General features: G+C 48.2%; 1 protein-coding gene across 4 annotated transcripts in view; it reads right to left on the bottom strand.

The window, feature by feature from the left end:
• Positions 1–357: 357 nt before the first annotated feature.
• LOC135910735 (uncharacterized) overlaps positions 358–12157 on the bottom strand; it is a 55427-nt gene continuing 43627 nt past the window's right edge. For 3 of the 4 annotated variants that reach the window (XM_065442794.1, XM_065442796.1, XM_065442795.1), the window contains 4 exons: positions 11051–11228; positions 8362–8529; positions 4415–4549; positions 358–1480 (listed from right to left, as the gene is read on the bottom strand). In XM_065442794.1, the coding sequence (XP_065298866.1) occupies positions 1322–1480; positions 4415–4549; positions 8362–8529; positions 11051–11228 (640 nt within the window). In that variant the 3' untranslated portion in view covers positions 358–1321. The remainder of the gene's footprint in view (positions 1481–4414; positions 4550–8361; positions 8530–11050; positions 11229–12157) is intronic. The other variant, XM_065442797.1, reaches the window with a different exon arrangement.

Below are 12157 nucleotides of genomic sequence, written 5' to 3'. Positions count from 1 at the left end.
AGCGCGTGATGTTGTTGCAGTATGTGAGCGTAAGTTCAAACATGGCTTTAGTCGACATCGCGTTCGCACAAAGCGTGCGATTTCGGAGGCCACGGTTCGAAGTACGGGCACCTGCCAAGTCAAGATAGTGATCGGCGCTATAAGGAGGCCGTGAGCGACGATGGACGGTCGCAGGCGGTAGTTGCCTACCCTGGCGCCTCATGCTGTGATTCGTGTACAGGCGGGCGGCCGATGGCAGGGCTTTGCGAATTCAGCTCAAGAAGTCTCGGATGCAAGACCCGAAAGAGGCATTTTTTTTTAGCACAACGACATCGGATAGGGTTAAAAGAAAACGAAGAAGAACACTTGTTAAGTGGCAATTTATGAAGCCCACTGTCTTTTTATTGTCTCAAATGTTCAGTTGGAGAAATCCTGTGCACACCAGCTGTTGCTCACCGGCCACCAGATCGTTTAGGCAAATGTGCAATGCTCGCGCGCATGTCACCCATGCACCGCAACGCCATAGACATGGCTCTCGAACACACAGCGTATGCATATATAGACAAGTGGTATACTAGAGTCCTCATGGGTCAGTTCTTGGTTAGTTATTAGAATCTTCGTGAACCAGTTCTAGGTAATGTCCGGAAGAAGAAAAAAAAAGCATACACGCGATAAACATAGGAGTTCGGAAATCAATATGTTAGGCGCACACTTTGGGTTGCTTGAGCTCGGACAGACGCTGGCGCTTCTCAACATTTGCGTGCAGAGAAAAAACACGAAACGTTTTCGGGCATCTGTCTAGAAAAATAATAAACACACCGTGACGATAATCTCTGCGTCAGACGTTATAGCAAAGCTAAAGCAGTCGCGAGATCGAAGAAAAAAAAAGATGAAATTGGTTTGAGTTATTCTGTAACTGAAGCAGATTACAGGATGGCGATGCTCGTCGTCACATTGCGCAATTCGCAGTGCACGCGGCAAACCGTTCAGCAAGAACATGCACTGTTAAACATGCACTGCACTGTGCAGCAACAAATTAAAGAGCGATAGCTAGAACCCTATTCTGTGGTTGCAGACACGCTCTCTGAACATTAGATTACTGTCACCAGCTGGCAGCAATCAGCTCACAAGCGGACAGTAACGAAGTTACATCAAAAAGTGAAAAAAAAAACGTGGCGTGCCGGATTGAACACATAAACAAAAATTTCGCGCACGCTCAACACCTTTCAGGCGCGACAGGTCCTCTAAGGAGAGAAACACTGGACACTCAACGACGTACGATGAAAAATAGAATGAACGAACTTCGAAGGTTTGCGTTTCTCAATTAACGCTAAGCACGGCGTCACATAGTTGTCGCCTCAACGTCGCTGGCGTTGTGCAGTGCAAACATGGCTTGTGTTCTCGCCGGCGGATCGCCTTGGAAGAGCATTAGGCCGACCGTGTTCATCGAGATGAATATGACCACCACGGCGGCGCACTTGAGGAACACGCCATAGGCCACCTGCGGGAGGGACAACAGTGGCGCCTCCTTAAATTAAAGGTCCCGGATAGGCACGCCTGGTACAGTTGCACAAGGAGCTTTCGCGACGCCCAGCAGATCACATGGTGACCAACTTCAGAATATATCATACCGACGTATAAGCGAGGAGGTAACACCTCCTGGCGAAAAACATACCGTGTACAAACCGGGAAAGCAGGTGAAAATAATAATAATAATAAAAAAAAAACGCTCCACGCCAGTTTTACAACGGCCCTTCCCACCGCCTGCGGACGTCATTTCACAGATGCCGCACTCGCCACGCCCCCCTAGCCAATAGCGGCACAGGAAATGGGTCACACGTCTCGCGAAGGCTATAGTGGTCATAGCATTCAACCAATGAGCCTGACGTCGCGGCCTCGACTGCTTGCTTCCGCATTTCATGTGGGGTGCGCGGAACGCGGTAACGCTCGCGTATACCCCATTTTAATGAGTGAGAACATCAAAGGTCAACTGCAACGGAATTTCCCTTCGGGTAAATTTGTTATAAATGAGCAGTATATATGCCACAAAAGCAATCTTGGCAGAGCCGGCCGCCTCTAAACAGCATCTAGGCAGCCGACTGATGCACCCTGTGGTTGTCGCTGTGAACTAAGTTCTAGCCCGTCGCCTCGGAGATTTCCCAACGCGCCGAGGGCCGCCGCGATAGCCGCCATTATATCGGAGGTCACGCCTAGAAGCCATGTGCTGTAGGTCACCCGTCACTTCCGGTGAGCGGTGTATTCTTCTTTTTTAATTTCGGTATGAATAATGCCCTTTCTTGCGCTCGTATATAAGATGTCAAAATTTGCACGGAGGTTCCTTTCTATATACTACTGTCTTAAACTCAGCACTTTTGCGGGCTTCCAAAATCCGTTGCAGTTTGCCTCTAAAGGGAACGGAGGAGCTGGGTTACTTATTACTTACAACCACAGCAAACATCCCAATGAAACCACAGAAAGCACAGGGAGAATGAAATGTTGTGTTTCAATGTAGATAAAGATAACGGAAAATGAAATAAAAGTGTATGAAAATAAAAATAATAAAATAACTTGCCTTTGAACGCTCCTTTGACGGTGCTTTAGAACTACCACCGCAAAAACAAAACTCCGGAAAGGGACTGGTGAGGGGCACTTTATAAGGCCCCTCACCAGGTCTGGCCATTTTGAGCTGGCAAGCGCAGAGCATACAATGCGTGCCAACCAATCGTGCCTCCTAGATATTACTCTGCTATACGCGCCGCGGGAAGATCTGAAATTTCAGACCGAACGCCGTTCGCCCTTCCCCTCGCGGCCACCGGGCTCCAAGCCGAAGGGAGACGTTCACGTGCTAGTGCGCCTACGTACACGTGTTTGTGCTGTGACGTCGCTGGTAGTGACCCGTGACCTCGAGAATTATTCAAGGCACCATCTGTTATTCCTGCAGTCTGTTGCTTGAACAGACGAATTAAAGTTTAGAGAAATAATAAAACACCATACCGAATCTCTACGTGTTTTTGTTTCACTTCGCACCGCAGCAAGAGAGATGCACTTCTGTTTCGTCTTCTCGTGCCCACGTCGTGCGGTCGCGCGAACAGACACCGAAACTATGTTATTTTCTACTGTGTTCCAGCGCGGGATCATGCTCGGTGGCCCGCTTGTGCCTGCCTCAGTATTCGTGTAGCACAGACTTATATACCGCTAGTCAGGCGTCCTCGTGCACAGCGCGCAAAATCGTGCGCTACCCGCCGTGGTTGCTCAGTGGCTATGGTGTTGGGCTGCTGAGCACGAGGTCGCGGGATCGAATCCCGGCCACGGCGGCCGCATTTCGATGGGGGCGAAATGCGAAAACACCCATGTGCTTAGATTTAGGTGCACGTTAAAGAACCCTAGGTGGTCAAAATTTCCGGAGTCCTCCACTACGGCGTGCCTCATAATCAGAAAGTGGTTTTGGCACGTAAAACCCCAAATATTATTATTATTAAAATCGTGCACTTCGCGAAACGAGACAATCGCAGCAGCTTGCACGCGACGTCGACAGCTGAAGTGCGCCGCGTCTCAAGAAAGCGAAGAGAAAAGAAAAAAAATGAAGGTGGGGCCCGTGACGTATGCGACACACGTTACTCGAGTTCCGGTATGGAGAACGCAGGGAAGGAATTTCGCTTGCGGAGGCTAGACGGGGCAAGTGGGGAGAGAGTGTCGCTTGGTGGTGGCGCTCGCCTCATGAAATCATGGGTTCGCGGCACTGAAATATTTATATCCCTACTATTAATTAACCGATTTAAAAGCTTTTGCGGCATAACGCTCCCCGGAGGACACGTAACAACTTCCAGCGTATAACCGAAATTCGCTATGTGACCTGGTGAGGGGCCTTAAAGTAAGCCAGAAATGAGCTCAGCTTTCTGCCTCATTTGTAGGTCTTCAACATGACGGTCCCTGTGACGTCAGTACAGTACCTAACCACGGCCGCTTTACGACAACACATCCTATGTGTTTTTTTTTGTTTTTGTTTTGTTCCAGCGTTCGTTGTCATTCAAGGGTGAAAAGATCCTTTTGCTTTAGTTTGTTTCAACTGCAACGTTTCTTTTTCAATAAACCGAAATGCGATCCTTTTGTAGCTTTGTACTTACTCTCCTGTTGATGAGTAACTTTCATTAAGCCGAGCAAGTGACAGAATAACATACCCCAGTTTTTACAAATGAGGAAACCTTAAAGACTATGCCGATTAAGATTCAAGGACACTGTTACTGGATATATAATTTCCTGTGCCGTGTATATCAGATATGAACTGCACCCGCTTATATAAGTGAGAAATCTTTCTCCTTCGCATGTCAGCGATACACTCCGATATACCTTTAAGTTGGTGACATTCGTGGTTGCAGCCATGTAGCCTATCATTGTTGAAGCATAGAAAGAAATGTTAGCCAGCCTTCACGCTCACCATCTGCGCGCACTTGGTCTGCAGGTATTCACGCATGATCAGCAGCGGCAGTGATACTGGCAGCATCACATTAATGGAGGCCGCCAGGCTCACCGGTACCACGTAGAAGGACACCGGGGTCTCGGTCGCCACCGCCTGCAGGTTACCATGCCAACAGAGAGACCCTTCTACAGTCCCCGAGTGTGGTTTTGTATGGAGCGAAATCAAGCTCTTATTTTAGCTGTTCAAAATTTACAGCTGTGCAATGAATCTTATTTTGTAGTAGCCGCTGGGCAGTCCTGATTTATGAGCAAATGTCCCAAGCGCCGACCTGACCCAGTCGATCGGGACAGCTAAAAATAAATTTACCAACTTTAGCTTGAGATCACTGAAAAACAAAACAACAACAACAATAAGACAGGGACCCTATAGCGTAAAACTTTTCCAATATGTTTTTATTCCAATCTCGTGACGTCAAATTTGCATAACCGCCGACGCAAGCATCGGGCGGTGACCCGCAGGGTTGTATGAACAGACCAATCAAACGCTCCCTCGTTCATAGGAAGTCACTTTTGTTTGTTTGAAAAACAAACAACATTGCCTACACTGAGCGGCTTGTCCTATTTAATTGGCTGATAAGAGGCGAGGAGCACGCTCAAGTGGAGAGGGATTCGACAGGGCCGAACCACTGCAATGAAAATCGATAACCGGATGAAGAGGGTGGCGTCGGCGTCTGCGATTGGTCCGCTTTCTCTTACTTAGCTTGCGGTGGCTGGTCGCAAGTCGCGGTGGCATGCCACGGAAGCTTAAGAATAACGCTAAAACGGAGCCTCAGCAAAGAAGAGTTGGCAGAACGAGGTCGTAAACGTGCCGAAAGTACTCGAAAACGTTACACTGCCACGCAAAAAGTTTTATTATAAGCAAATATACTCATCCTCTCCGGCAGGTGCGAGTAGCCAGCGCCTGAGCGATCGGCGGCCGCCATCTTTTATTCCTGTCGGAACGGGGCAGTCTGCGGCTATGCGGAAGAAAATTCACTTTTGTTCAGCATATTAATGCATCTTTAACGCGTACACGTCACTTAGACGCAGTGAAGTCTTGCGGTTTTGCGACGTCGCGTGAAGGGCAGGTGAAGCGGGCGCAAACTGAAAACTTTTGACCTATAGTCTAGAGATAATGGCCAAAAGGCGTCGAATCAGAAATAAATATTTTTTTGTTCGGTCAAATCATGCATAATCAGTGTGCACATGTCATATCATACGGGGAGCTGCCGTGGTTATCGTTACGTCGCGTGACAAACAGGTGAAGTGGGGGAGGTCCAAGAAGTTTTTGACGAATCGCGGTGGGCTGATTGCAGAACTGGAATTTATAGCGCCCCTATTTTCCTCTTTTAATGCCTGATGCTCAGTGCCACATTTCTCGCTTATGTTTCCTCTTGCGTCCCTTTAAGCATAGATGGGATTTTGTTCTTGTCCATCAATTATGGGGTTTTAAGTGCCAAATCCACGATTTGATTATGAGGCATGCCATGGTAGGGGGACTCCGAAATAATTTGGACTACCTGGAGTTCTTCAACGTGCACCTAAATCTAAGTACATGCGGCTGCCGCGGTCGGGATTAAACCCGCGATCTCGATCCATGCCATACACTCTAAAAAAAACTTTGCACCCTTTATGGTGTATATCTGCCACACAACGATAATTGTCATCTGCCTTGATGCGTTTCCTTTCTTTAAAGCTGCGAGCCCGGTACATTCCAGTAACGAACGGTGTGCGCGTTATCGGCATGACGTAGCATTCCCGACAGGAAAGTAGCGGGCGCGGCGTTTTCAAGAAAGGAAACGCATCAAGGCAGACGACGATTATTGTTGTGTGGCAGATATACACCCCAAAGGGTGCAAACTTTTTTTAGACTGCTATAGCCGCAAAGCTGCCGCGGCAGGCACAGAAGTGTTGCTTTGGCATGTGACCGCTTCCGTAGTTTCGCCTAGACTATACGGTGCGCTTTAATACAGCTCTGCTTCTGCACGCCTGGAGTAAGTTGACCGCTTGACCAATTTGCACGGTGTTCATTTTTCAAAAGTAGCAAAAACGTGCCGTACCTTGAATTTAAATGTATTTCGTTTGCCCGCAAGTGCTCTTGTATCTAAAGCAGTAGCGTTTCCTTGCCTGCAAGCTAAGAGTGGCAAGGTTCATTCACTCGTTTCGCGGCTGCGTCGGTTCTAGAGAAGCGCTTGTGCAGGGGTTTTAGGTTCTATCCATTCTATCTCTACTCTTCTCTCCACCGTCTAGCTTTCCTCTGGCCTTGCACGTCAGCCGAAAAGTAAGCGCTGGAATTTCTGCAAATCTGCGCCACTGACAATTACAGCTGCCAAGAGGCTAAGGTAGCGACGTTCCGGGAGCTACAGAGGGCATTGCGCACATTCGACGCGGTACAAAGGTCAAAGCTAGTTTCAACTTTCCTCTCTTCCGTACTCCTGCCATGTATAGACACTCTTAAACACCGCCCGACGCGGTGTGCCAAACAGCAGCAGAACCTGCAGCAGCAGCAGCGGCAGCAATGAGTAAGTCAATTGAAGAGAAAAGAAAGTTTCGCTTAAAAAAATTATGCAGATCCCACGCGCTGTGGGGATCGATGTAAGCGAAGCTTTTCGTTTTGGTTGCTTTGATTGGCGATAATTAGCAGTGATGTTGATGGCTAAAGCTTAATTTCTTCACCGTTTAGGCTAGCACGAGAGTGGCGAGTTGATGTTAAAGGTTGCCTTGCGTGCACCACTGCTGTTTGTCTGCGTAGTACACAGAACACATAGGAAGAGGTGTTTGTTTGAGACGTTGTTGTGCGCCATATTTTATAGCCTTTGAGAGGGTTGAGCGTTGTCATTGCCTCCCATGGCACATCGCATTTTGGCAGAAGTACTACATTTGAATTAGATTATGGGGCTATACGTCCCAAAACCACACTCGAATTATGAGGCACGCCGTAGTGGCGGACTCCGGATTCATTTTGACACCGTGATGTTGTTGAACGTGTCCGAAATTTAAGTGCACGTGCGTTTTCTATTTCGCCCCCCTCGAAATGCGGCTGCCGCGATTGGGATCAAATCTGCGACCTCTAGCAATGCCATAGCCGTAAAGCTATCGCGGCGGGCACAGAAGTGTTGATTAGACGGTCGACCACTTCCGTAGTGTCTCCTTGACTCTGCGGTACGCTTTAATTAATGCGGCTCTGCTTCTGCACGCCCTGCGTAAGTTGTCCGCTTGACATATTCGCATGGCATTTATTCAGAGATAGCAGCAACGTACTGTACCCTACCTTGAAATTAAGCTTATCCTGTGTCCCCGCAACCACTGTCGTATAGCAGGAGGGTTTCCTTGCCTTCTCAAGTCACCACCCTACCTCTCTTGTATGGTAATTGCCTCTTCTATCTCCCTCTCCTTCTTCTCCTCTTCTCTCTACAGTTCTATCTGTGTCCCCTCTGGCCTCGCACGTTAGTAGAAAGGGAAGCGCTGCAGTTTCTGCAATGCTTCTGAGCGGAGTCTCGGATAATTACAGCTGTCAAGCGGCTAATGTGGGGACCGCCAGGGAGCTCCGGAGGGCATCGTGCGCATTCGACACAGTGGGGGGAAAACGAGTTTCTCCTGTCGCCTTTCCTCTCTGACTCGCGCCTCTCATCTATGTACACGCTCTGAACCACCACCCCCCCTCCCCTGACGCGGTGTGCGCGACAGTAGCAGCCATAGAAGCAGCAGTACAGCAGCGGGAAAGTTGAAGGAAGCGGCAAAGAGAGGTCATTTTTTTTTGACGCGTCTTCAGCGTCTTCAAAAAAAAAAATAGAACGGTAGGCGCAAAACCACCCGATTGAAAACCACCTTGAAAGGGTGGTTTTGCGCCTACCGTTCTTTTTTTTTCACCTGAGAACACGTCAGAGTCGCACGCACTTCGGGAGACGGATTTTCCGGACCACTCACCACTCTGATCACCGTGGCCGCCATGGATCTTGCGAGCGAGTCACCGACCACAAGTTCGGAGAGAACGGCTGCCACGCTCACCAGGATGAACTGGCTGGCCTCGGTGGACCGCTGCGTCCAGAAGTGGTCATCCAGCTTCGCCAGACCCGCCTCGACCAGCCGGTATTCCTGCAGCTCGCAAAAAAAAGAAGCAATGAAAAAAAAAGTGCATTCGCGTAGAAATGGTTTCAGCACTACCACTTTCTGCTCAAAGATGAACCGAGACCTACTCTTCAACATTCAGTTGCACTTTTGTGTACTCTGTTATTTCCCCTCTAGTGTGCGTTGCAGGCTTTATCCTACTCCGGCAGCCATATTTTGTTTTTCTTTTCTTTTCTTGTTCGGTGACATTTTCCTTTGCTCGTACGAAGCCAGGCACATGGTCCGACACGGGCACTGGTATAGGGTGGCTAGCCTCCCTAGCATTGATGTATAGGTACGCTGTCCTGCGGGGTTATAGCACATGCAGCCCCGACAGTAATAGTTGTTCTCGCATGTGGCTCTTCTCAGAATTTCTCTTGGCTAGTGGCCGGCTACCGTGGCTGGAGAGTCCAGGGGTGTCATTTTGCAGACGGTAAATTTCCGCCATAGGTTCAAATTCTGTAACGACAGCATTTTGAGCCAATCGGACAGGCCGCGAAGCAGACTTATGCGGCCAATCAAAGCTGACCAGACAGCAAATTTGACAACATGGGAAAATTCGAGACCACATATATGTGCGATATTGTGCTTGCTTTCGGGAATGTCTTTTCCTTTGTTCCACTTTCACTTTGGGTAACCTGATCAGCGCTTCTCAGCAGACATGCTCTTGAAAGTCAGATAACAGCATTACGATCTGAAATTCCCCAATTTTTCGGTGGCCATATGGAAACTATGGTAAAATCCACTGCGGATTTTTCATGCACCATTTCGGAACATATCACCCACAGCTGTGAATGTTTGAGTCACGGCTCTCAATGGTCACATTGAGGATGAAAAAAAAAAGGTAGTGTGGCTCGTACGAAATAAATGTACAACTACGCGTCATGTAACCTGGCGTAGCGTTCAGTCCCATGCATTTATGTCACAAAGTATGACGTAATTATTGCGTGAAAGGCGCAACAGACCTGAACTTATCCACCCCGTATACGGTGCCACCTAACGAACGGAGTTATGCGACTAGCAACCACAGCCAACCTATGGTGCACTACCTTGCATGCACTCGCAACCACAACATTGCGCGCCGCATACTGGAAACACAAAGGTGGGCACGTAAAACGTGCTTCGATGCATCTTTAAATCCATAGGTTCTAGCTGTCATCGAAGTATCACAAACTCGTCACTGGCATTGTCAATATAACGATAGAATGGCCTGCAACCATTGAACTAACTAGATTCCGCAGGCCGGAGCCCTGGACTAAGGGCGCCTCCCGCCCAAGCAGAAAGACACTTGCTTGTCCTTTGCTTTAAATAAATGTTTTTCCTCCTCCTCCTCCTCCTCCTCCTATGACAAAGTTTGACTAAGTCATTTATAAAGTGAATATTCGTTTTCGTGCTCACGCCGAAATAAGTATCCGGCACTTTTGAAATTTAATGCGCTTTACTAAGGCATTGCGGAATTGAATATTCTTTTTCGTCCTTACACCGAAATAAGTATCCGGCATTTTTGAAATTTACTTACGCTGGAGTGATGCATATGCTGTGCCATTTAACAATCACTGTTGTGCTCTTTGCGGCGTCATATTAGTCGATGCTATACTTATATGATGTGTATATTTTACGTTGTTCATTTCCTCAACCGACGTTCGTTCTATTTTGTGTTGGTGTTCACCAACTGTGTCTATTTTCGCTTTCCTTTTTTCCCCTTTGGGCATGAGCACTCTTCTGAATTGCTTTGTAGCGCTGCATGATATTTCCGTTGTTTTGCAAATCTCTCCCGCCCCCACCCCTTTCCTATGTAATGCCCAACTCGGGGCCCCTCGGGCATATAAATAAATAACGTCGCTAAATATGTTCCGTCTGGAAAGTCTCGCAAATAAAAAAAGAACTGTACTGCGAAAAAGTGCGGAGTGAGACTTCATTGATCGTGCTGTAGCTGTGTGTACGAAGCGTAGTATATAGTACATGTATTTCGCCGCCCCTGGTCTAGACATTATCGCTGGTCGTGGGGCCGTGTTCTGGCTTCCTCTGCCAATTAAGCGTCTACATCACGAGCTTCGTGTATAATAGCCGTGTCTTACCAGTACTCACCTACGGGGCAGAAACCTGGAGGCTTACGAAAAGGGTTCTACTCAAATTGAGGACGACGCAACGAGCTATGGAAAGAAGAATGATAGGTGTAACGTTAAGGGATAAGAAAAGAGCAGATTGGGTGAGGTAACAAACGCGAGTTAATGACCTCTTAGTTGAAATCAAGAAAAAGAAATGGCCATGGTCAGGACATGTAATGAGGAGGGAAGATAACCGATGGTCATTAAGGGTTACGGACTGGATTCCAAGGGAAGGGAAGCGTAGCAGGAGGCAGCAGAAAGTTAGGTGGGCGGATGAGATTAAGAAGTTTGCAGGGACGGCATGGCCACAATTAGTACATGGCCGGGGTTGTTGGAGAAGTATGGGAGAGGCCTTTGCCCTGCAGTGGGCGTAACCAGGCTGCTGCTGCTGATGATGATACCTCGACGGTCTTGGCGAGCGCCATGACGGAGCCCAGCGTGAGGATCACGTTCCAAGGCATGCGAGAGCACAGGTTGCGCCAGCACAGCAGGCGAAACGACCAGCACCGGCGCCACGTCGAGCCGGGAGCGACGCTCAGCACCAACAGCGTGAGACCCAGAAAGGGCCCTTCCGCGTACCTGCGCGCGCGAAGGAGTTGGCGGGCTCTATATGCGCGAACAGAAGCACTGCAGCAACATTTCCTTCATTTGCCAAGCACAAGATTGATAGCAGAAAAATTTGTTTACTGGGGAGATCGTCATAGCGTGCGTGGTATTCCTTGCAGTTGCTCATACCTTAATATGTGGCAGTCTTGGTTTTCAAGGGCGTACAGCCCAGGCTTCATAAGTAAGGATTACAAAGAATGCTACCCGATATATGACAATTCCTCAGTGGGGAGTTCTAACATTTTTTAACGCGACAGCATTAAGGAGCACGTGTCGCAGAAAAGCCGGTGTCGTCGGCGTCGGCCGTGAGCGAGAAATGGCGCAAGGCAATCCATAAATAAAAACAACTTGCAAGAAGATATATGACAATTCCTCAGGGGGGAGTTCGAACATTTTTTTCTGAGATATCGTAAAACTAGCGCAAGGGTTTATTTCCAGTTATTAAAAAGGGGGGGAAATGACACGGGTAATGGCAAATGCACCTTTAGTATGGTGATCACTAGAGAGTGGAGAACGTATGGTTACGCCAGTGACATGGTGGGACAGAAACACGGAAACTTAAGTTGAAGCCCATGCTTCACTCGATTTAAATGACGCCTGTCGTGGGCGCGCCAGAGGGAACGCAATGAGCGTCCTGGGCACGTTCACGCAGGCGTCACTGAGATCAAGTCAAGCATGGGTTTCAATTTAAGTTGCCTTCTTGAGTACGGCGGTAAGGGTTGAAATGTTGCTCGAATATTGCTCGTCGTTTGAAACATTGCCCGCATATAGCCCTTTCGAGCGCTCGTTAAGAACATTTTTTTTACAAAGACGTGTGTGATCCACATGAATTTTATTTAGCTAACAAAAATGGCATTATTTTTTCACCATTAATTTTTTCACCATGTGTTCATCAAGTATTA

Source organism: Dermacentor albipictus, chromosome 2 (genome assembly GCF_038994185.2).
Source record: "Dermacentor albipictus isolate Rhodes 1998 colony chromosome 2, USDA_Dalb.pri_finalv2, whole genome shotgun sequence".
Taxonomy (NCBI): Eukaryota; Metazoa; Arthropoda; class Arachnida; order Ixodida; family Ixodidae; genus Dermacentor; species Dermacentor albipictus.
This window is presented reverse-complemented; position numbering and strand designations above follow the sequence as displayed.